This window comes from Boleophthalmus pectinirostris, unplaced genomic scaffold, assembly GCF_026225935.1.
Source record: "Boleophthalmus pectinirostris isolate CB_2022bp ecotype Guang Dong unplaced genomic scaffold, ASM2622593v1 HiC_scaffold_1, whole genome shotgun sequence".
Classification (NCBI taxonomy): Eukaryota; Metazoa; Chordata; class Actinopteri; order Gobiiformes; family Gobiidae; genus Boleophthalmus; species Boleophthalmus pectinirostris.
This window is the reverse complement of record NW_026570970.1, coordinates 9986334-10007810: the sequence shown is the minus strand read 5'-3', so window position 1 is coordinate 10007810 and position 21477 is coordinate 9986334. Positions and strand designations below refer to the sequence as shown.

At 41.3% G+C, this 21477-nt stretch overlaps 1 protein-coding gene across 1 annotated transcript; it reads right to left on the bottom strand.

Annotated features, from left to right (window-relative positions):
- Positions 1-4316: 4316 nt before the first annotated feature.
- Positions 4317-19354, bottom strand: inhbb (inhibin subunit beta B). Its single transcript, XM_020928936.2, has 2 exons — positions 18073-19354; positions 4317-6601 (listed from the first exon to the last, which is right to left on the bottom strand). Exons 1-2 carry the CDS (start codon positions 18488-18490, stop codon positions 5775-5777), a joined length of 1245 nt encoding a protein of 414 aa, XP_020784595.1. The 5' UTR covers positions 18491-19354; the 3' UTR covers positions 4317-5774.
- Between the last annotated feature and the right edge of the window lie 2123 nt (positions 19355-21477).

The window sequence follows — 21477 nt, the reverse complement described above, 5'->3', positions numbered from 1 at the left end:
TACTTAAGGTGTGTGCAGTTTAAAGGCAAAACAAAATACAACTCCAGGTGAGTTTTTTGACGATGAAAAATTATAACAGATCATAAAATAGTGTAATTAATCCTGGAACACGGGTTGGGACGTCTCCTCACCTCCTTCTGCAGCTGCCAGAGGATCCATCTCTCCCCCACGTCTTGTCTAAAAAGTCAAAATCTCTCCTCCTCTTCCACTTCCTCTATGACCTTTAGGGCTTTCTGCAGGAGTGGGCCTCTGATCCCGATGGTCTTAAGAAATCGCCGGGTGGAGCTTCCTGTGTTGCCTCTGCAGCTGACACGTCCACTGGAAAGGTGAAGGCTCTCCACCCAAACAGCTTCCTCTCAAACGCTGCTTCTCTCCCATCTCCATCTCAGCACACCGTTAGCTTTGACAAGAATATTGACTTTGCGATGTTGGATCAGGTGAAAATGTAGTTGCGATCTGCTCTGGGAACTGAAGTTGGCGACCGAGATCAGCTCTCGTCTTCCACTCTCCTCCTGATGGTGCTGACAGGAGCTTTTTTCCTGTAATGTTCCGCCATATTATATCAAACGTATCTATACAATATATTTTTCTTTACCAATAAAACACCTGGAATCGAAAATAAAGATATACTACGGCTCATTCCAAGCAACGCAACACCTCCAAGAAGACAGCTTGACTACGATGGAAACTTTATTGCATTGCCTTCAACGTATCTGTATCACATTTATTTAATAATATCTTTTTATTCCTTAAAAATGTATTGGGAAAAAAACATTCTTATATGTAACTTTGCTTAGGGGCATTTTAGGATTGTCTCAGTGGATTATACAAGTTTAATGCCATAGTGCAGAAAATTCCCGGCAAATCAATAACATCGCCATGGAGAAAAGTTACACAGTGCATCTTTAAAGGTGCCACCTACTTTGCTCCATTTTTTATTGCTTTGCCTGGAATGTTCCATGGGATGACATTAAACATCTCCACCTTGCATTTATCATTACAGGTGTTTCTGTTGCTCAAAAATGCAATAATTCCTTTGTGAACAGGGGCGACTCTCCACAGATCTGAATTGTAATAGTAGCATAGTGCTGTAAAACTGCTTATTTCCCTTGTAGGTAGGTATGTTTAATCTACTGTATTTTTCAAACTATAAATTGCACCAGATTGTAAGGCGCAATATTAATAATGTTGAATTCTCTCGTCTATTTTCATACATAAGTCACACTGGATTATAAGGCTCATTAAGAGAAACAAACAGACGACACTTGAGACGTATCCTCAGCCCAGGCATCCACGATCCATTGGCAGATCGTGGCGTAATTCGCCCGGAGTTGCCTCCCTGTCTTGGTTTTTTAAGTTTGACTCAAATATACACTGAGTAGGGATGTAACAGTAACTGAAATATCGTCAAGAGTCTCACAATAATATTGCGAGCTGTCACAATATATCGAATCACAAGTTCCTTTGCTTAAATGCATGGTTTTATAGTAGCAACAGTTTCTGAACATCGGGAACTACACATCCCATGATTCATTTCAGTGCAAACAACATGAAGAGATGTTTTTTACTTGAATTTTTGGGATTATGATGGTAATAATTCGCACCAAAATCTTATCAAGGGTCTTTAAAAGCAAAAAAGTTTCCCATCTACAATTATATTAGATTCTCCAAAATATCGTACAGTGAGATGCATATTGCGATAGTAATGTACCAAGAGATTTCGATATCATTACATCCCCAACGCTAGGTAATAATGAGTTTAATGCAGCTTTGCGCACATTTGTTTACATTTTACAGAAACAAAATTTAAAACCACATGGCTTATTTGCATAAACTATATGCGCTGAAAAAACAAATCGCTCCTTGTGCGTTGATGGGGTCAACTTCTGTCGGACTAAGGACTGTAAATTGGGCTTTACTCCGTGAGGCTCCTGACTATTACATGGTAGCTGTAATGCTCTGACAGTCCATCAAGCGGTGCGGCTTTGTAGTTTACCAAAGTCGTACTAAAATATTTTGACAGATTTTTGAGCGTCGTGTACCACATAAAATCGGTTCGAGGTCAGTAAACACAACCAGAATTAATACATAAGGCGCACTGTCGATTTTTGAGAAAATTAGAGGATTTTAAGAGCGCCTTATAGTCCAAAAATACAGTATAGTGTGGGACATTCTAGACAAAGCAACAACATTTCCATGAGACCTCAGGTGGCAGACCCTTCACTATAAATATTCTTCAGTGCGTCTTCAGTCTTAAATTTCAACATGCACTGGCACATGTAGTCGTTATCAGCCAAGCGGGAGCCAGCCAGGTAGAGCGTATTGGCACTGGTATCGTACGCGAACGCCATGAGGGTTGTTAATCATAGTTGTAATTAGCAGTGTGGAGGCCCAGCTTTAGATACGCACAATCCTGAACTACAACCTGGGAGAGATTTCATCACTGAACCAGTAGAAACAAAAACAACTTATTTTTTCCATTTGTGCCCCACCTTTTAAAACAACTGCAGGAATCAGCCTAAAGCGAACATGATTAGTGTTTAGTTCACTGTCTAAATTTGATTGATTCACAAGATACTAAGGTTTTCGACTTGTGTAATGAGTTGTGGAGGGAAGTGTAGTTGCATGGGTTATCTAAGGACACAGTGTATAATCCCTTTGTAAACTGGCAGAGGTGCTACTTCAAAATAATATGTAGAAGTACAAAGTAATGATACAAGAAATTACACAATTAAGAGTAATTTTGGAAAAACTTTGGTTGGAAAAACTACTACTCAAGTAAAAGTAAGAGTAAAGGTGCACTGTGTAACATTTACACCACCTGCTTGTCTCCATGGTGATGTTACTGTGTTATTACTGCCTTGATTATTTCACAAAATGGAAATAAAGTTGGTTATCGCAATGAAGACATATTAATAATGGTCAGATCTATGGAGAAGCGAGCCTGTACATAGTAAGACTCCCTGCTTTTCAAGGTATTTTTGAGCTATAACAGCTGATCATCTAAAAAGTTACATTGTGTACCTTTAAAACATCACCAAGTAACTTTTCGGTTGCCATCTGCTTGTCGTTGCTCTGCCCGGAATGTTCCACAGTGTGACATTAAACAGCTCTACCTTGTATTTATCAATTACAGATTAATTTATAGTGCAAAAATACCTAGAAAAACAGGCATTCTGACTGTGAACAGGGTCGTCTCTCCACAGATCTGACCTGTAACTTGGTCTGGTTTGATCTCCATGAAAATAGAAAAGGTTTAATACCATACTGTGGAACATTCTAGGTAAAAGTGTAGGTAGTGACATCTCCACCAGAAAAGTAGCAAAATGCACCTTTTAAAGAGTAACTGTTTAAGCATAACATCTGATTTATTTTGAAGTTAATGCAATTTGAAGGACAAAAGATTAAATAATGCACCATTTTCAAAGGATAGACACAAAATTTTGAAAAAAAATATGAAGGAGTGATGCAAGAAACACAACTGTTCAAATTATTTCATATTGTCAACATAAAGGTTTTGTCACTTGCAGACTTGCTCACAGTGGGAAGAGTCACCAGAACTTTTACTCAAGTAGGAGTAAAATATGCTGCTAGGAAAGTACTCTAATACTCAAGCAAATGTCACTGAGCACGACCCATGTCTGGGGAAAAAAATGGAAAGAAAAGCTGATACATCTTTTCTCAAACAGAAAACACTCCACCTGTTCCACCTTGCGATGTCATGTGGTAATACTGGAAGAGCTCCATTGTGTTTATGAACTCCATCCATCTTCGCATGAATAATTTTGATTATTTCAGTCCTAGAATTGACAGTCTCTACTGAACTAAAGGTAGTAGTAGTATAGGATCTTTAATATAATATAGCCATATATTGATGATGCCAATAAAGCTGTGGGATTGGGGAGTTAGATTGTTAAAAGGCACTGATATCAAACGATGAGTCAGTGACATGTTTTAGTTTGAAATTTTAGCTCTGTCTTTTTAGTCCATTCTGCTGCTCTGATCATCATGGAAAATAAAGTTAAAGGCTGTTGGTTTATCATGATTCTAGTGAATAGACTATTTTTCTCACTTAGCACCTTAAACCACAGAGTACATGATGTAAAGAGCATTTTTCTTGACAAGAATACATTCAAACCAGGTCTAGGCCCTTTAATGCTGTATGTATGTACTTTGTTGTTAATAAAGTTAAACATGAGATAGAAACCCAGAGTCCTGCATCTCGGTGTCTGTGGACATTAACTTCTGAGTCATGATATGATCATTGTACAATGTACAAATCATTGGTCACCAACACAAAGACTCAACAAAAAATGTTAAGTTACTTAAGAAAACATTTTATTTTACATAAACTGTACAGAATGACATTTATTGGACTAAATGATTCTTAGACAGAAACTAAAAATAACTCTTATTAAATAGAAAACAAAAATAGATTTAAGATGAAAAACGAAGTGTTCATGTATTGTACAAAACAGAATGAAAATAGAGCTAAGAAATGAAATCATATCTCGTACCCTGATACAGTGGTAGGCCTTTTGCAAATGATCAAAAACAGTATTGTACACAATGACTCTGGCCTTGCCATCTTGGTACAATAGCTAAATTCATGGCCTCTTTGGTTCCATTAATTAGGTAAATACATTTGAAACAAAATTCAATTACTTCTATAAAAATATTATTTTTTTCAATGGCAGTTTTGTTTCGCTAATCCCGCAACTTTTCAGTGCAAACATCACAACAATCATTCGCTTTGGAAAGTAAGCGAAAGATTACATTTCAAGTATTGATAAAAGACTGTAGAGAGGGAGAGTAAAGAGAAGAGTGGTGAGATTCAGTCTAAACGAGCAGTGGAGTATGGAATAGTTACTATACATTGCATAGCTCATGTGGCACTTATTTAGTGATAGGACAGGACACTCAGTACCCCTTAGAAGGCAATTCTTTATACAAGTGCTATTCAGGGTGTGCATTCAGTTTCTGCAAGTGCTGCACTGCACCGACCCACAGGGCCTAACTCCCCCTGACCAGGGACAGCCCTCAGACAGGGGAGGCAGCAGTCCACTCTCTGGAGCTCCCAGTGCACAAGTGAAGTGCACTTATGAGACCATCTTCACCTGTTTGTCATGGTAACAGGGCCTGCAGCGCTCCAAACAGGCAGGAACTTAAAGGTTGAGGCCCATAGTCAACAGTGAGAAAGAAGACAATGTGGAGGACACTCTGCCACTTGCACTGTGGTGGGAATAATCCTGCAGGACATTAAGCTCCAAATGGACCAGAGAGGACAGTCTGTACAGTGGGAAGTGCTGGTGTTCTGAATTGTATAAGCTGATGAATTGTCAGTGCTTCATAAAACTTTGAAAGTCATGTGCTTAGTTCAAGGACTAGAGTTGTGTGGGAGCATTTTGATAGTCGGTTGATCCTGTCACTTTCTTTAAGCGCTTCAGTCAGGAGATGATGGGCCATTATTTTTTGACTAGAAATGGCAAACTAGAGCAAAGCATCATTTGGTGATAGTCATTCCCTTCTCGTCCAATCACTGACCAGTTGTAGCCCGACAGACGAAGCTAACAGCGAGCATGTGACAGTCTGATAAATAAGCACACTCGCTGTGTGCAGAGGCACAGCTGCACTGATACCTTTGAGGCTGTACCAGTGTGGCCTGCACATACAGGTATAGATATATAGATATGTGTACCGTACAATAACGTCTTGTTTGTACAAAAGGCCTTTCTGACTGTTTCCAAGTTCACCAGTGACCCGTGGCCTGTGGCTCAGGCACAGCCACACTCCTCTACAATCATGTTGGGCACATCCCTCTTGACGATGTTGAGCTCATCGTCAAAGTAGAGCATGGACATAGTACTGAGTTTGGTGGGGATGCAGCAGGAGTTAACAGAACCGGGGCTCATGCCTCTCAGTCGATACTGGTTTACTACGGCAGTGTGGAAGGACGAGACAGAGCCCGGCACTCCGGCCATGTACGCCGGGCAGCTCCCCTCGCAGTAGTTGCCATAGTAGCCGGCGGGGGCAATGATCCAGTCGTTCCACCCAATGAGGCGGAAGTCTATGTAAAACTGCTGCCGACAGCACAGCCCCCCGCTGGTCCCGTCACACTCCAGGCCTCTTTTTCGGATGCGGTGCTTCCCGTCCACCTGCTTGGCGCGCACCACCAGGAAGGGTCGATGTGAGGGGTCACTGGGATCCACCAGGATAGGAGCCACTCCAGCCGTATCACAGCCGTCACAGTGCACCTCCAGGTCCTGCCTCCGACTGCCTTTGCCGAACACAGCCCTCACTGCATCAGACAGAGGGAAGGTGTGCCAACCGCTGCGCTTCAAGTCCACGCGCTTCTCCACCAGAGACCAGCGCCCAGAGCCTCCTCCTCCGCCTCCTCCAGGACCCCCCTCTGCTCCTCCGTTCCCTGGCCCCGCCTCCTGGTAGTGGATCTTCACTGTCACCTTCCGGCGCAGGCCCTTCTCGGGTCCACCCGGCAGCACCCGGAAGTACAGCCACAGGTTGGCCTGTGCCACAAACAGGTTCTGGTTCCCTTCGTTGGAGATGAGGAAGTAGAGGCCAGTCTTGGACGATGTATGTTCATCTATGAAAGACAAGAAAGAAAAAGAAACATTAGGTGTTTTTAAGTCATTTAGTGAGAGAATAAAAGTATACATTTAATACAATGTTTGCAGCAGGTTTTAACAAGTAACACCCAGGTGATCAGTGACTGTTACTTAAAATCTATTTCAAGTTGATACTGGCAATTCAAGAAGGAATGTCCTACAAATCACACTCCAATAAAGATTCGTGAAGTAAATACATTTTTGCTGTACTAAACATGGCAGAATGATGGATGTCATCAAATGTTCTTACAATTATGTAACTATATTTCTAAATGTCAACTATTTTTTGAAAGTGAAAATTTAATCAGTATGGCAGAAATGGCAACTCTGTTTTAAACTTAGACAAACTTTATTGATCCACAATAGAAATTATTTAATTACTTATTTGCAAGACTTCATTGAAGTTATAGATTCTTCTTAATATTGTATATGGAATAAATTCACTGACACATTTGGTTTGCACTTTTAAGAGGTGTTTTCATGTTGTTTTCTCTATTCTCTCAATCAGCATGTCACGTGACCCTAGGGCTGCTTCTGATAGGCCAGCTGTGACCAGTCCTGGGATCAGGCCCAATTGGCCTCAGGTCCAGTTTGCTAAATGACAGGGCCAAAGAGAAAGAGGCAGAGCAAAGGGGGAGGACAACAGCAGAAGATGAAGGAAAGCAGGAAGGATGCAAGTGGAGAAGGTGGGAGGGCGGCGGACACAGCCAAGGCCCCGGGGGTTCACCGAGTTCAGTATGGGTGCCCCATCCCAGCATTGACCCCACCCCCACCCTCTCCCACCCTCTTCCACCCTCTCCCACCCTACCAAGAGCACCCTGAGAGTGACAGCACAAAGCCCCCTGTGAGGCACTGGGAGACAGCCGTGCTGCAGCTCACCATTGAATCGCGTGGCTTTCCAGCAAAAAGCATGATGAGGCAAAAATAAAAGCTATTTACATGACACTGGGCACTTTGTAAACAAGCACAATGAAGAGATCCAGGGAGTCTAAAGGTGGCCATGGGCTCTCCCTAGCACCAGCCTAATGATGTCTTCCAAATTAGCCTGAGGTAACTAGAAAGGTTTCTATTTCGGGAGATTGGGTACAATGTGCTCAAGCAGAGCAGTGCCTTTGAAAGCAGCTAAATGACTTTGTTTGCCCACTGATTAGTGTGTGTCAGTGTCAACAGGTGGCCACCAAAGATGGGCCCCTCTTTAGGGCGCCTCACGCCTCTTCCTCCTGTAAACCACAGCAGTGCATGTTGAGACCAGCTCAGCCCTGCGCTCTGTCAGCTGTGCACGGTGCACAGGCACATACCTCACTCCACACCGAGCTCCATGTCAAATATCAGCCCTCTCATGACCAAAGCCCGTGGGTACAGATCAAGTGCACATGGAGTACAAACTGAAATGAATCTGGAGCGAACAACACGGGAGCAGCAGCTTTCGCCTGAACTGCTGTAAAGGGCCCTCGGGGCTACAACAAACTAACCTCACCTCATTCAGCGCAGTACATTCTTACTTGCCTCGACAGCTCCGAGGTCTGAAAAAGAGGGATCTCACAGTGGCAAGTCAACCATGACAGTGTGATAGATAGACATGTAGCAGGGCCTGAACAAAATGATTACCAATTTACAACATTCACTTTAAGGGGGCTGTGTAGTTTTGACATTGAATAATTCACTTCTATCATCACTGGCAGGACTTAGAACAGAGAGGGAACAGAAAACCATTTAAAAACACAAGAAGGAAAATAAACAATGCAACTGCCAAAATAAACAATTGAAGCACAATACAATAATATGAAGGTGTGTTTTTAAGAATACAAAGTTGTGCTCTCTGCCCAACATTACTATATGCATGACATTCCAATACTGGTCCTATAAACATCAGTCACATCTTATTATCCTTGTCAATAGATGTACCATTTCGTAGATCACAAGTTACAATGAAGACATAATTCGCTGTGGGAAAGCAACAAATAATTTTCTTAACTACTATGTTCAAACTTACAATAATAATACACAATACCACATCCCCTCGGGCTGTTTATGATGCAATTAAAAGGCATGTAATGGATTGCAATAGCAGTAAACAACAAGACTGTAGTGCTGTGTGATATCTCTATTATGATTAACTTTGCGGATCCGTGAATGTCTTAGTTAAGGCGTAAGCTGGCCATGTGACTGACATTACGTTTACAATATCGCTTCATGGATCTTTGGCTTTGAAACTTGCTCGTACTACTCCGGATTGATTTGCAAAGCTTTGTCGCAAACTCACAGGGTCTAAGTCGCCATGACAACAGGCCAACTATAGATGATTATCAGAAAAAAATCTAAAGCTCAGGGAAAATCATGTAGTAGATATTAAATTTTTATTTTTTTTTTATATATTATTATTAAATTACTTACAAGTCAAATGTGTCAGAGAAGGTTACATAGATAAACACATAATAAAATAAGTATATAGTACCTAGTGGGAGTCTGTAAGTACCAAGTGGGGGTTCGCAAAGTATACATACACATATACAAATGTTACGTAATCTTAATCTTACTTTTGTTGTAGTGATATGTCTGAACTTGTTTTTAAAAACATGTTTGGTCGGCCTACTCATCTACATAGCTTTTTAACAATATTTATCTGTAATCTAAGTCATATTTTATTTTGAAAGTGTTGTTGTGGGGAAAAAATTATTTAAATGTATATAAAAAAATTAAAAAATATGCTTTTAAACATGTAAGAATGTAAGCTTAAGTAGTCAGATCCTCCTTCATAGACATGGCTTTAAAGGTCTACAGAAGTTATTTATGACGCGTACAAATTCAATCGTATAGCTTCCCCACAGCAAAGAATGCATACGTGCCCTTTTTTTTCACTGTCCTTCCTTTGCGGAATGAATTGTTCTTTTCATGCAGTGTTACAAACTATTTTCAGCTGGCCCCGACACGCCTCGCCTGACCTCCGCGCCGCTAAAGTGTGCGGCGTACGCATGGACAGGAAGGCAGGCTGCTGGCTAGGACACCTGGGTGGGCTCGCTTCAGCGTGTCCCCACCTGCGCCACCAAGTTTGGGGATGAGGCCGTAAGAAGCAGCCGGGGAGAGAACCGCGGAAGGCATCCCCGAGGATCATTACTCAAAAGCGCGCTGTCGACGAGACCACACGCCGCGGAGCAGGACGGGCAGAGCGAGGGTGCGGTGCGCGGTGGTTTGGTGATCAGTGGCTTCAACATGAGCTGAGGTGAAGCGTGGCACGAAAGAGGCTAGACGTGACGCATAAGCTATTTACAACAAGTAGGAATGTCATGGTAAACCAGCCCCATTATTTTAGGTTTCCAAGGACAAGTCGCTGGTTTTCTCTGAATGCATTTCGGAAAGAATTAGAGTAACTTTATGTAACTTTATGTATCACTGACATAGCTCTGCTTTATGTAATATTGCACTGGGTTGAGACAGGCTTCTGAAATGTTTTAACATGTGTCTCTTGTGCAAACAGCCAAAACAACAAATAAAAATGCTTCTGCTAATGTCTGGCACCAGTTTTAAAAGCTCCATATGACCTACTAAAACTTATGATTTCCAAGAACAGGATTAATGGTAGAAAGTTGCATTTTTCCACGACAAGTTATTTAAGTTTATGACTGTGGAACATTACCTTTGATAAATCTCTTGATATGCAGCAAGCTCCTCATGCACAAGTATGTGACTGACTTGTCATTGCATGCAGACGCGACATAAAGAATTTACATTGTAAATGTAATTGTACATAACTGCATTGAACAAGCACGATGTATCACAAGACGTTCAGTGAAAGAATTTTGAGTACGCTCCAAAATAGAATTGTTCAGCTGCCAAAAATGTGCCAAATAAACTACAAAACAAATAATAGATGTCACTATACAGTTTATATGAGTATGAATCATTATTTCTAGAGTGGAGGTATCAGTATTTATTGTCTTTCCTTGATGGATGCATGTTTTTAAAGTGGATTCACTCTGCAGCTCTTCCAATATAGGATTAGCAAATAAGCTATTAGCCATTGCGTGCATCCTGGCACCACTATTCTATGAACCTATTGCACGGATATCAACATAGCAACCCTCTCTAAAGATCCTTTGTGTTTTCACTCGTAAGCACACCAATGGGGTGAGTCAACCTGCAAAGAATCTGATAGAGAGCCTTTCAATAGCGTCAATAGCTTTCTTCCTGCCCGATCAAAGGTGCTCATTTGCCATCGCTTTTTTTTTTACTATGGGGGCAATTTTAATAAAGCTGCATAAATCATTGATGCAGCCGTTCGCTATACAGAGGCAGCCAACGCTATTGAAGCCCGGGACGCACACTTGTGGCCTGAATGTGGAAAATGCTTGGCGCGATTCCAGCGGTGCTACGATTGACAGATCCCCGTGAAAGACCGGTGTCCCGAGGTAAACCTAACCAACAGACCCCAGTCAATGACCTACCATAATCAAGCACTATTTCCACCATCTTGGATCATTCTCCGCGGGGTTCACAGAGTCCGAACGCCCACAATCAAGACGAGCGAATCTACACTTCACCATTGGATCTGTTCTTTTTTTTCTTTTTTTTTTTTCCAAGTCTTTCTTTACAGTCGCTCTGGCCCGTCAAGTGCGCTGCTTCGCTCCTGTGAGTACGAGACATCGAATACCTCCGCAGAGCACCCAAGGGAGCATGTCAGGGGAGAAGGGAGATTGGCATCGGCCTTCCCTCACCTGCGCCGGGGGCAGTTTGGCAGACCTCACCGCTTTGTGCCGTGGCGGTGATAAGGGGGACGGCGGAGAAACAAGCACACGGTTAACCTGGAGGACTCGGAACGCAAGCTGACCGCCCGGTAAACCCCTTAACCGGATACATTTACGCGCTGGCTAAACAAACAAGAGTGATGCCAGAGAGAGAGTGGTGGTAAATTACTAATACTATACTTGAGAGCTTAATTGGCTTCAACCTTTGACTAACCTTTGCTATGGTTTGAACTGTGACAAGGAAGTGAGCGACCTGAAGCGTTCAAGTGTTTCTGCGGCGATTTATTTTGAAGGTTTCCGATGAAAACCAGAAAAAAACAGACATTTCTTTGTTGGGTCGTAGATTAAAGGTGCACTTCGTAACCTTTTCATTCAAGTCGACGGTTCATCTACTCCTCAATGTATAGCATCAAACATATCTATCGTCATAGAGACCCCACGAGCAGGCCAAGTTACGCGTCAGATCTGTGGAAAGACAACTTTCTCACGGAATGATTCATGTTTTTCAAGGAGTCTGTGAGCAATAAAAGTCACCTGAAATGAAATAAAAGATTGATTGTGAAACATTTTGGGCAAGGCAATAACATCTCCATGGAGACAAGTAGGTGGCAGACGTCTCACCAGGAAAGTTACATACTACACCTTTAATACAAGCTTTAAGACCAGCTACTGACAAAAAGGTGCACGTGAGCAGTAGTCATGTGGTCTTCAATGAACTGTGGCCTTAAAGTAGCAGTACTAAAATAAACTAATCATGTACTTGTAATGTTTGTACTACTTTCTATCAGAACTATTTTAATCTTACCACAACAAGACAAGTTATTTTGTCTAATGGCAAAATCAAAACAGTACAAATAGTCAAAATATGAAGGATAAGCGTAATATATGATACAAAACAACAAAACTCTGAAAAAATTATGTTTTTACAACAAAATAAGACAAAGGTAAGAGACATGCCACTACATCCAAGAAACAGAGTCAGACGCAGCTCTGCAGTTGAAGCCACTGTCTCTGTTTGCGAAGACGCAGATTTAGAGACAGCTCAGCACTGGAAAAAGAAGAAAGACAGTGTCTCTTGCTGTCCTTGGCCCGAGTAAAAAGAAAATATCTGAAGTTCTTGTAGTTGGTAAAAGCCAGGTTTCCCTTAGTAGTCTGACTGTATGTGATTTACTCAGTGCTGTTATAGCCAATGTGGGATGTACAGTAAATACTGAGAAACAGAGAATGGTCAGATTGCAAGCCAGACACATGCACTGTGTTACAGGAGATTTAAAGTGGGGAATAATAGAAAATGAATCCAAATTTGTGGCTGTATTTTTTCTAGTTTTGAAGGACACATCACATGTTTGTCCTTATATGTAGAATGTGTAGTGGAAACCCATGCCATCTTTGTCCCTGGCGGTGACAATGGTGCTTTGGGCTACAAGCTGCCCTGGCTGGAGAGCTCGCTGGGGTCCTCTCCTGTGAGCCGTGCCCCGGCTGGCAGGGTCCGATCTAGCTGAGGGGTGCAGAGGGTGGGGGGCGAGCCAGCTGGCCAAGAGGCAGACGGGGGTCTAGGGAGCAGGGATCCAAGCCAGCTCCCTGGTACAATACTGCACAAAGGCTCAAAGGTGTGAGGAAGAATAGACGCACAGAAGGAGAAGAAGAAGCAGCAAAGCAGCCCAGCGAACCTTCAGAGCCACAAAAGCATTCTTCACAATGCAGCAATATGGGCAAACACACACAATATGAGCACCCCACCCGTCCCCTGCCATCAACAGCACCACCATGCCCATCGCCCGGACTCACCCCCCTGCTCAACCCCGACTCAAATATCTCATGCATTATTCTGCACATTTTCTTTTGTTTTGCCAGCTTTTTCCCCCTTTACGTTGACATGTCGGCTTCAGTGTGAACGCATAGTGCTCTTCTAATAATTGCCTGTCTTTTGTTCCCCTGTCATGAGCGCGCTCGGATCATTCCCATTTGGAAGGCAGGAGCTTGTGGGCCCATTCAGGCTAATTGTACCAGCGGGGTCGGAGAGAACACAGGGCTGTCCCATGAGTGTATTTGAAGACATCCTATTTCTGTGTCTTTAATTGTATGTTTTCATCCTGTTAAACTAACAGTTTGTGTCAAGTGACAATATTGGACTGTGTGAGTGTAGATGGTGTTAGGTGAGTGTGAGGCGGGCGTGTGGGAGCGGAGAGGAAAGGGTGCTCTCTTTGGACTTCGGAGAATGAGTTAGATACACATTCTTAGGGCCAGGGATAAATGGCCAATTGAGGGACTTTGTGCGTATTTAAAAGAGGGCTTTATACATTGGAGTATTGAGTGCGAGCTCAGCTTTAGTGATGAAATTGGATTCAGAGGTTCTCTTTTATGCCCCTACACAACAAACGGGGGTAATTTAAGGACTCTGCCTTTCGTTTCTTTTGATTGTCATCTAAGGAAACTAGAGGATTTAACGTGACTGGCTTTGGGATAAAACCCCAAGTACAATCTCAACTCAACCACCTATTCACCTGTGCCTCTGCGGCTCAAAGGCTGCAGCGCTGGGGCTGAAACTGAGATGGATTAGAGCCTTCAACTCGCAAATGGAACTGAAATTGTTACTGTTAAGAAACACTGAAAACAGAGTGCTTCTGTCAAAAAAAAAAGGTATTTCAAATAGGGTTGTCAAAAATCTGATAGTAATTGGTACAAAAACTAGACAGAGCAGCATCAACACTAAAAAAAAGTCACATTCACAAGACAGAAATGAAACTTGAATAGCTTTGGCATGATCTTGAGCAGATATAAGACCACAAAAACTAATATATGCGCCCATGGACCACTATGGAACGTACCTGGACCACTGAGGGATTAAACAGATATAAGGACACATGGGAATAGAAAAGAAACTACTACAACTTAATCTCAACAATGACATACTGTTGTCTAAATAAAGAATCTTTTTTTATCATCATTGTAGTACAGGAATCTCTATTACGTATCGATTCTAATCCTAAGTATAGAAATCACGTTCGAAATTTGAATATCGTGACAATACGAAACTATTATTTGGGGCGTAATTACTCTACCCATTTGTAATACCTGAGCTCATAGATATTTCACTATATTCTTTTACAATTCATCCTAACACTATACTGTAATCTAAGGCGTGTTTCACAAGACTGCTGGAGCCCAAACAAGAATGTCACGTCTTAAGTCTTTACACAATACAGTAATAGCGATACATTTCATATAGGCGTTCAAAAGCCAAATTGGGCATGTAACTTCAAGAAATATTGACCCAGCCCATTTTGTTTCTATAATTATATGATGTGAAAAATAAAAACATTAGCTCAAGGATAATTACAGAGCAGGCCAACATGTCATTGCGTATCTGAGCGGAGAATTGTTATTACTCATTGGCAGGCTTATTCAGTTAATAATGATTCCAACCTCCCTCGAAATGTTAATGTATCTGAAAGTGAGTTAGTTTGTCTAGCAGGTAACTTAAATGCAACACTATAATGTAAGAAAATTATTAAAATATACAATAAACATGTTAGGATTTTGGTCTAGATTTAAGAACTTTTTTTTTTTTTTTTAAAAGTGCAATATGTCACTTTTTTTGGTGGAGGGTCTGCCATCTGCTGGTCTCCATGGAGGTGTTATTGCTTTACCCAAAATGTCCCAGAGTATGCAATTCTGCTGATCTGTCTACACAGAAACAAGCAGGTGATGCCATATCAAGGGCCAAGTTATAGATGAGATTTGTGGAGAGGCAAGCCCACTCGAAGTAAGAAAGTATGTATGTTTTCCAAGGTATTTTTGCACAATAATTACAAGTAAACATCTAGTGCCTCTGCTCAATTTAATTTCTCTCCAGCGACTAGGTCAGAAATCAGAACACACTAAAAGGTTCATAAAAATCCCGGAAGTGCGAGTCCGAGCACCAGCCAATCAGCGAAGAGTCATATATTCAGTAATAGCAATGATTCCCGAGATCGAGGATTTAAAGCCAGAATAAAGAGAATGTTTGGTGAATTTTATCAAGGGGAAAGACGTTATTGCCCTTCTTCCTACGGGATTTGGGAAAAGCTTGATATACGATTACTTACGTGACTACCAAATAGCAGCGATTGGTTAAATGATAAAAAGTACCCGCCTACCGTCAAGCAAACGAATTCTGACACTTCGAGGTCAGACGGTTTCTACGAAGTAAAACTGGCTGATGAATATAAATCTATAAATCTCCAGCATCAACCAAAAAAGTCGCAATTTTAAACATGTCCTGCATCTTAAATCTAAAAATAAAAAACAGATATCATAAAAGTTAAAATTATAATACATTAAGGGGACCCTGTTTACGTTAGGCACCTCACTATGTGCACAAGTAAGCCCGTAATTTTGCTACGCCCCTGCAAAGACGTTCCAAAAGTCTTCGAACATTGTTGGTGTTGCCTAATCTTGCGAGCTATGTGAAAACTTACAAGTTCTGCATGCTAAAATGTAAACACGATTCGCGGTGATAAGTTAGCTCGGCTTACATCTCCGGATAAACAGCAGAAGGAATCCCTGTTGCTACCTGCTTATAGTGGCTCTGCGTCAATACAAAATAGATAAGTTTTTGATCTAGGACTCTGGAGCAGTCTATGACACAGTGCATTGGGAAACTACTTAAATTCGCCTCATTTATCAGCGCAGTAAATGTCCCGCAGTTTTTGAAAGTATATCCAGATGCCCCGCTGCAATTGTAGAAAATGATGAATGGAGGAGATCTTAGACAAAAATACAGTATACTGCACTTTCTCCGGTGAAATCCATTGCAGCATCAATCTAAGTTAGGTGAACATATGTGTTATAGTTTTGGACGTAGGCAGAGCATTCTTCAGTATCATTGCTTTGCCTGGTCTAAGCAGAGTAGACGTAGGCCTATAAAAGTATTTCAATAAAGTACTTGAAAGTATTAAACCTGAGAATACCTCTGCAAACTATAATACGCTTATTTAACGACGATTACAACTACGACCATTACCACAGCACCCCAAAACATTTACAATCACGACTACAAAGTTAATTAAAGCCTCACCGTGTCACTTTTCAATTTATGTTGCATTTATTGACAAAAATACCTAGAAATTCACGAATCGTCGCTTCAAAGATCCATCCAACTTGCTTCAATGCCGCACTGTGGGACATTTATCTAAAGCTATGACATCTCCATGGAGACAAGACCTCCAATCATAAAAGTTACACGGTGAAGCTTTAAGGCGGAAGAAGAGCTCTCAAGTACCACGGCAGAAGAGTACACAATGCAAGTGAAGTAATGTATTGTAACTACTTCTACTATTACTATTACTAGCCTCTTAAAAGTACTTACAAAGCATCTTAGTAAAGTTGGCTGTATGCAAAATATCAATTACCCTCACATAGAACCTCTTAAGTGGCATTAGGTCAGGTTTTGGTGTTCAACTCAGCAACAACTTAAGCTTATCTAAGTTGATTAAGTTTAATTTACTTAAACTTGCTCTGTTGGGGAACGATGTGCCAAAATCGCCTTGTTTTGACACTGAATGTTCAAAAACTTGTAACAAAACTCGTGTTCAGTGTTTTCAACTACATCATTGAAACGTTTGGGCTTAATTTTCAACACATTTTTCTACAGAAGTCCAGCTAAAATAATAGTAAGTAAATTTGAAGACTAACATCTTCACATATGGCACTGGCGCTTGAACTGTGTTTTGACGGAAAAGACTCTTAAGTGGGCGTACATGGGCATATTGCGGGTCATCTGGAGGATTAGCTGTTGTTTATAGTGTACGTTTGATTGCCTGTTGCCGTGGTAACAAAGTGCCCCATCGAACTATCCTAAATGGACATTACTCTTCCTCTAAATGTCAAATACACTTGACGAATCGCGTTCTATTTTAAACAAAACTGGGCTAAGCCTGGTCTATAGTCATTTTGTTGAAGCAGCCCCTTGACCCTTGACCTGTAGTTTTAGAAAGCTTGATTGTCAATTTTGGCCGAAGAAGTAAATTCTACAATGAAGTGGAATGTGACATGAAAAGACTAAAAACATAACAAAAAAAAGGTTTGTAAATCTAGATGTAAATTGTAGAAAGTGGCAAAAAAAAAGGGAAATAATAATAATAATAATAATAATAATTTGACACTGATGTACCGGTTTGTTTAACCTAAAATGTATGAAGCAATTAAGTTAATCTGCCTTTGTTCCTGTACAATGGCAAAGAAATGCTCCTTCTAAAACAATAGGCTCCTGTAGTAATAATAATAATACTGTATTTTCTGAGCTACATCTAAAATTAACTTGTATTTTGACATAATTATTGTCAGATCAGAAGAGTTACATAATCTGTGTTCAATTTGTTACGATTTTAGAAATATAAATGTCTTGGTTTAAGAGATAATACTCCCAAACAGATCTTACATTGTCTCTAGCAACTATTAATGTAAACATGCTAGTGGAAAACAGGACTTTGTTTACATCGTAGTCTCCAATGATTAATGGCGTGACCTTTTGGCAGTGCGTAACCGGGACCTATGCGCAACTCCAGTGCGTAAAACTTGAGGAAACCGCTTTCTGTGGCTGCCTTTCGCATTATTTACCAATAATCCTGTCTTGTGCCAACGCACGGAGGTACAGCGAGTCAAAAGGTGAGCGGGTTCAGCGTGGGGTCACCACTGAACGCGCGCAATGAATAATAGATTATTACCTGATTCGGCGAAACTGATAATCTCCGAGGTCTCCGCCTGCACCTCGTTGTTGAAGGCAGCGTGTCCGTCAAAACTCGGGATCTCCACGCGTCCGTCCTCGCGCACTTTCCCCGCGTGCAACCTCCGTAGCGCCGTCACCATGGCTGCCTTGGGGATGGGGTGCGTAATGTTGGGTCTCTCCCTCATCTGGAGCCGGTTCAGAATGTGCCTCTTCACTGCCTCCACAAAGTCCACGTTTACTCGCTCCGACTGGTCCGGCGCTCTCAGGCCGCAGGACGCGCACGATTCTTGGGGTGAATTGGACGATGAGGACGAGGAGGAAGAAGATGAGGAGGCTGTGGGGCTCTGTGCTCCGAGTACAGTCACCACGACGCACAACGCCACCAGACTGCACAACGCCACGGTGGACACGCTCATTGTCTCTTACAGTTCAAAAGCACGTATTATTAAACGCGACGTAAGCAAACGTCTCCAAAACAATCCACTAAGAATCACGTTTTTTTGTTTTTTGTTTTTTTGTCTTTAAATGTCCCAAACTGTCCCAGGAGTGCGTCAAGAAATCCAAAATTCACCGTACTCCCCGCGCTAGTTACTCCAGAAAAACTCCAAATAAAAGTTCATCTTGTATCGAGGGCGCGTTTGTGTCATATCAGCTTCAGTCCAAGTCAAAGAATAAACGGGAAAAAGTTGCGGAAAAGACGCATAAAACTGACCCAAACGCCGCTCCAAACTCCTTGCGCTCTCTCCCATTCAAAACCTACACGGACTGAACTCCCAGCACTCGCTACGTAACTCCGGTGCGTTTGAATGGCCAGAACTGTGCGTCGCCCCTTTTAACAAGATGCTGTACGTGTACCACTCGCGCTGCTGCTGCTGCTGCCTCTGCCTCTCCTCTGCACACTGCGAGACCCTATGCAATCACGACAACAGGGGCTCGCGCACCCAAAGTTTTTATACCGGAGTCAAAACCACGTGGGACGGAAGGGATTACACGGCGAAATATATCACGACTACTACTACTACAACACTACGCGCATTGCTCACCGCGAACTAGCAGCTGCAGCGCACGACACCTGGCCTCGTGTGAAATGTTAGGGAGGTATTGTTTCAAAAAACGCAAAGGGGGAAACGTCATAGCCGCAAGTTTGGCGCTAACAACAGTGGCGTTTGTGTGCTGGTGCGCCATGGGATTTCCAAAAAGCGCCGTGAATCACCAAAGTGTTTCCAGATAAAGCCAAAACTTGATGTTGAACTTGTGTATTATTCATTGTTCATTTATACAGCAATAGATTCGTAATAACGCAGGATTTATCGTGTTGGCACACGCGTAGAACTGTCAAAGTCTTTAAAAGAGACGGAGAAAATCAGCTTGTCATTACGATACGTTTTTAACATTTAGGGTTCAATCATAAAAAAGAGATATTCTTCAGAAAGTATGATCTGAAGTGTGTCCTGAGCGCGGAGTGGGTTGGGGGAGAGTCACGCTGCGAATTTTGTAGTAAATGAGGCCATCTAGTGTTCAAGACGAGTCATTGCACTTAAAATAAAACCAGTTATGAACGTATTTGTTTCAAGGCATCATTTTTGGATAAAACTGAATAAAAATGAAACAAAAATAATAATAATAAGAAAAATAAGGACCTTTTTATCTTACAGTCTTGAGTTTAGAGCAGGGGTCACCAAACTTTTTTCTCTAGGGGCCACATTATCACTCCTGACTGTGCTGGAGGTCGGGGTCGGGTCGGCCGTATAACAGAATTGTATGACCCTGACGACGCAGATTATATTCTTTGAAAACCTCCACACTTTCTTTACATATCAGACAAACTGCACGGTCCTTACACTGAACAAAATAATAATAAAATCACCCACTGTTCTTCGAAACCTTGGATCTCTGTCAACTTTTCGTAATTTAACACGAGACATTTTGCTGTCCTTAGCTGCACTACAGAACTTTACAGGTGCGTTGGCTGTCACTGTTTAATCTTGAGCTTGTCAGGTGCCGAAAATTCTGCGGCAAATGTAAATACGTCATATAATTATTTAAATATAAATACTTGAACTTGAAATACTTGAAAAAAATCATCAAAATACAAGATGCAGACGTGTTATTATTTGCCAAAAAGTAAAAATAGGCCAGGATTGCCTCATGGGGCCAGTTCAGGTGGTGGGGGGCAGAGGGGCTGGGGGCCGGTCAAAGGGGCGTGGCGGGCCAGAGTCGGCACGTGGGCCTTAGTTTGATGACCTCTGGTTTAGGACATATAAAATTAACATTATTGCGCAGTTTTTTATGAGGTAATGCCACGCACGTCATAGTCATCGGTGTTGAAACTGAGTTAGTTACTGAGTACTGCATATCTTGATTACAGGGTACATTCAGAGTGCAGTATTCTGATTATTTTCACATTAAACATGGTAAAATTGTGATACGTGATTAGAATAACTTTTCCAGTGCATTTCTTTAGGACTAATTACAAAACATTCACATTTATATTGTAATTATATAATTTACATTTATATAATTATGTCTTATTTGACACTTGTCTCTTGTTCTTTTTTGCTACTAATTTAGAATTTCTTATTACTATTTATATTTTTTTCTCTTTGTTATTATATTTATTGTGATGTGTGAGCCACTGTGCCTAAATAATTTCACTTGTGGATCAATAAAGTTTGTGTAAATCCAAATCTAAAAGAAAATTAGTATGTGCATCCCAAGAATAGTGTTTATGTTTTGAAACAGCAGGTTTAAGTAAAGTAAAGTAAAGTAAAGTAGGTAATGCTGTATACCAACAAATGAAAGTGTAACTGTACGCAAGAACAGTTTCTCAAAATATGTAGCTTATTCTGAAAACACACAATTAGTTATACTTTAGTTACTCCTCAACAACGACAGTGAATTATCTGGTTTCGGAACAGATCTGATCAAATTATTGAATCTGATAACAAGTTATATAAAGTCTACCCATCCAAACTCTGTAATTGTTAAATCTCCAACAATAAATACATTCATGAGACGCACAAGGGACATATTCGTACCATTTTGCTGAAGAATGACAAGTTTCATCTTCTTAATTCATCCTGTAAAGCTCAGTATATGAATAATAACAAAGCTGTAAGTAAAAGTACCAAGGAGCACATGTGGAGCACCCCACTGAAGAGGCAGAAAAGCATAAACATGTAAAACACATCTTAATTTTTATTTCTACTACCTTTGTTTTACTCCTGTTTCAAAGCTGAAGTAGAAATGACAAACCACACATCTAAAAATTGACCTATGGCTCCATCTAGTGTTGAACTGACAGCATTGCAACACAAAGGAAACCACACTCCTCACTTGGGACAGCAGCTTTTCTACTTAAAACTTTAAAATAGACAAATGAATATCCCCAAAACACAGTCAA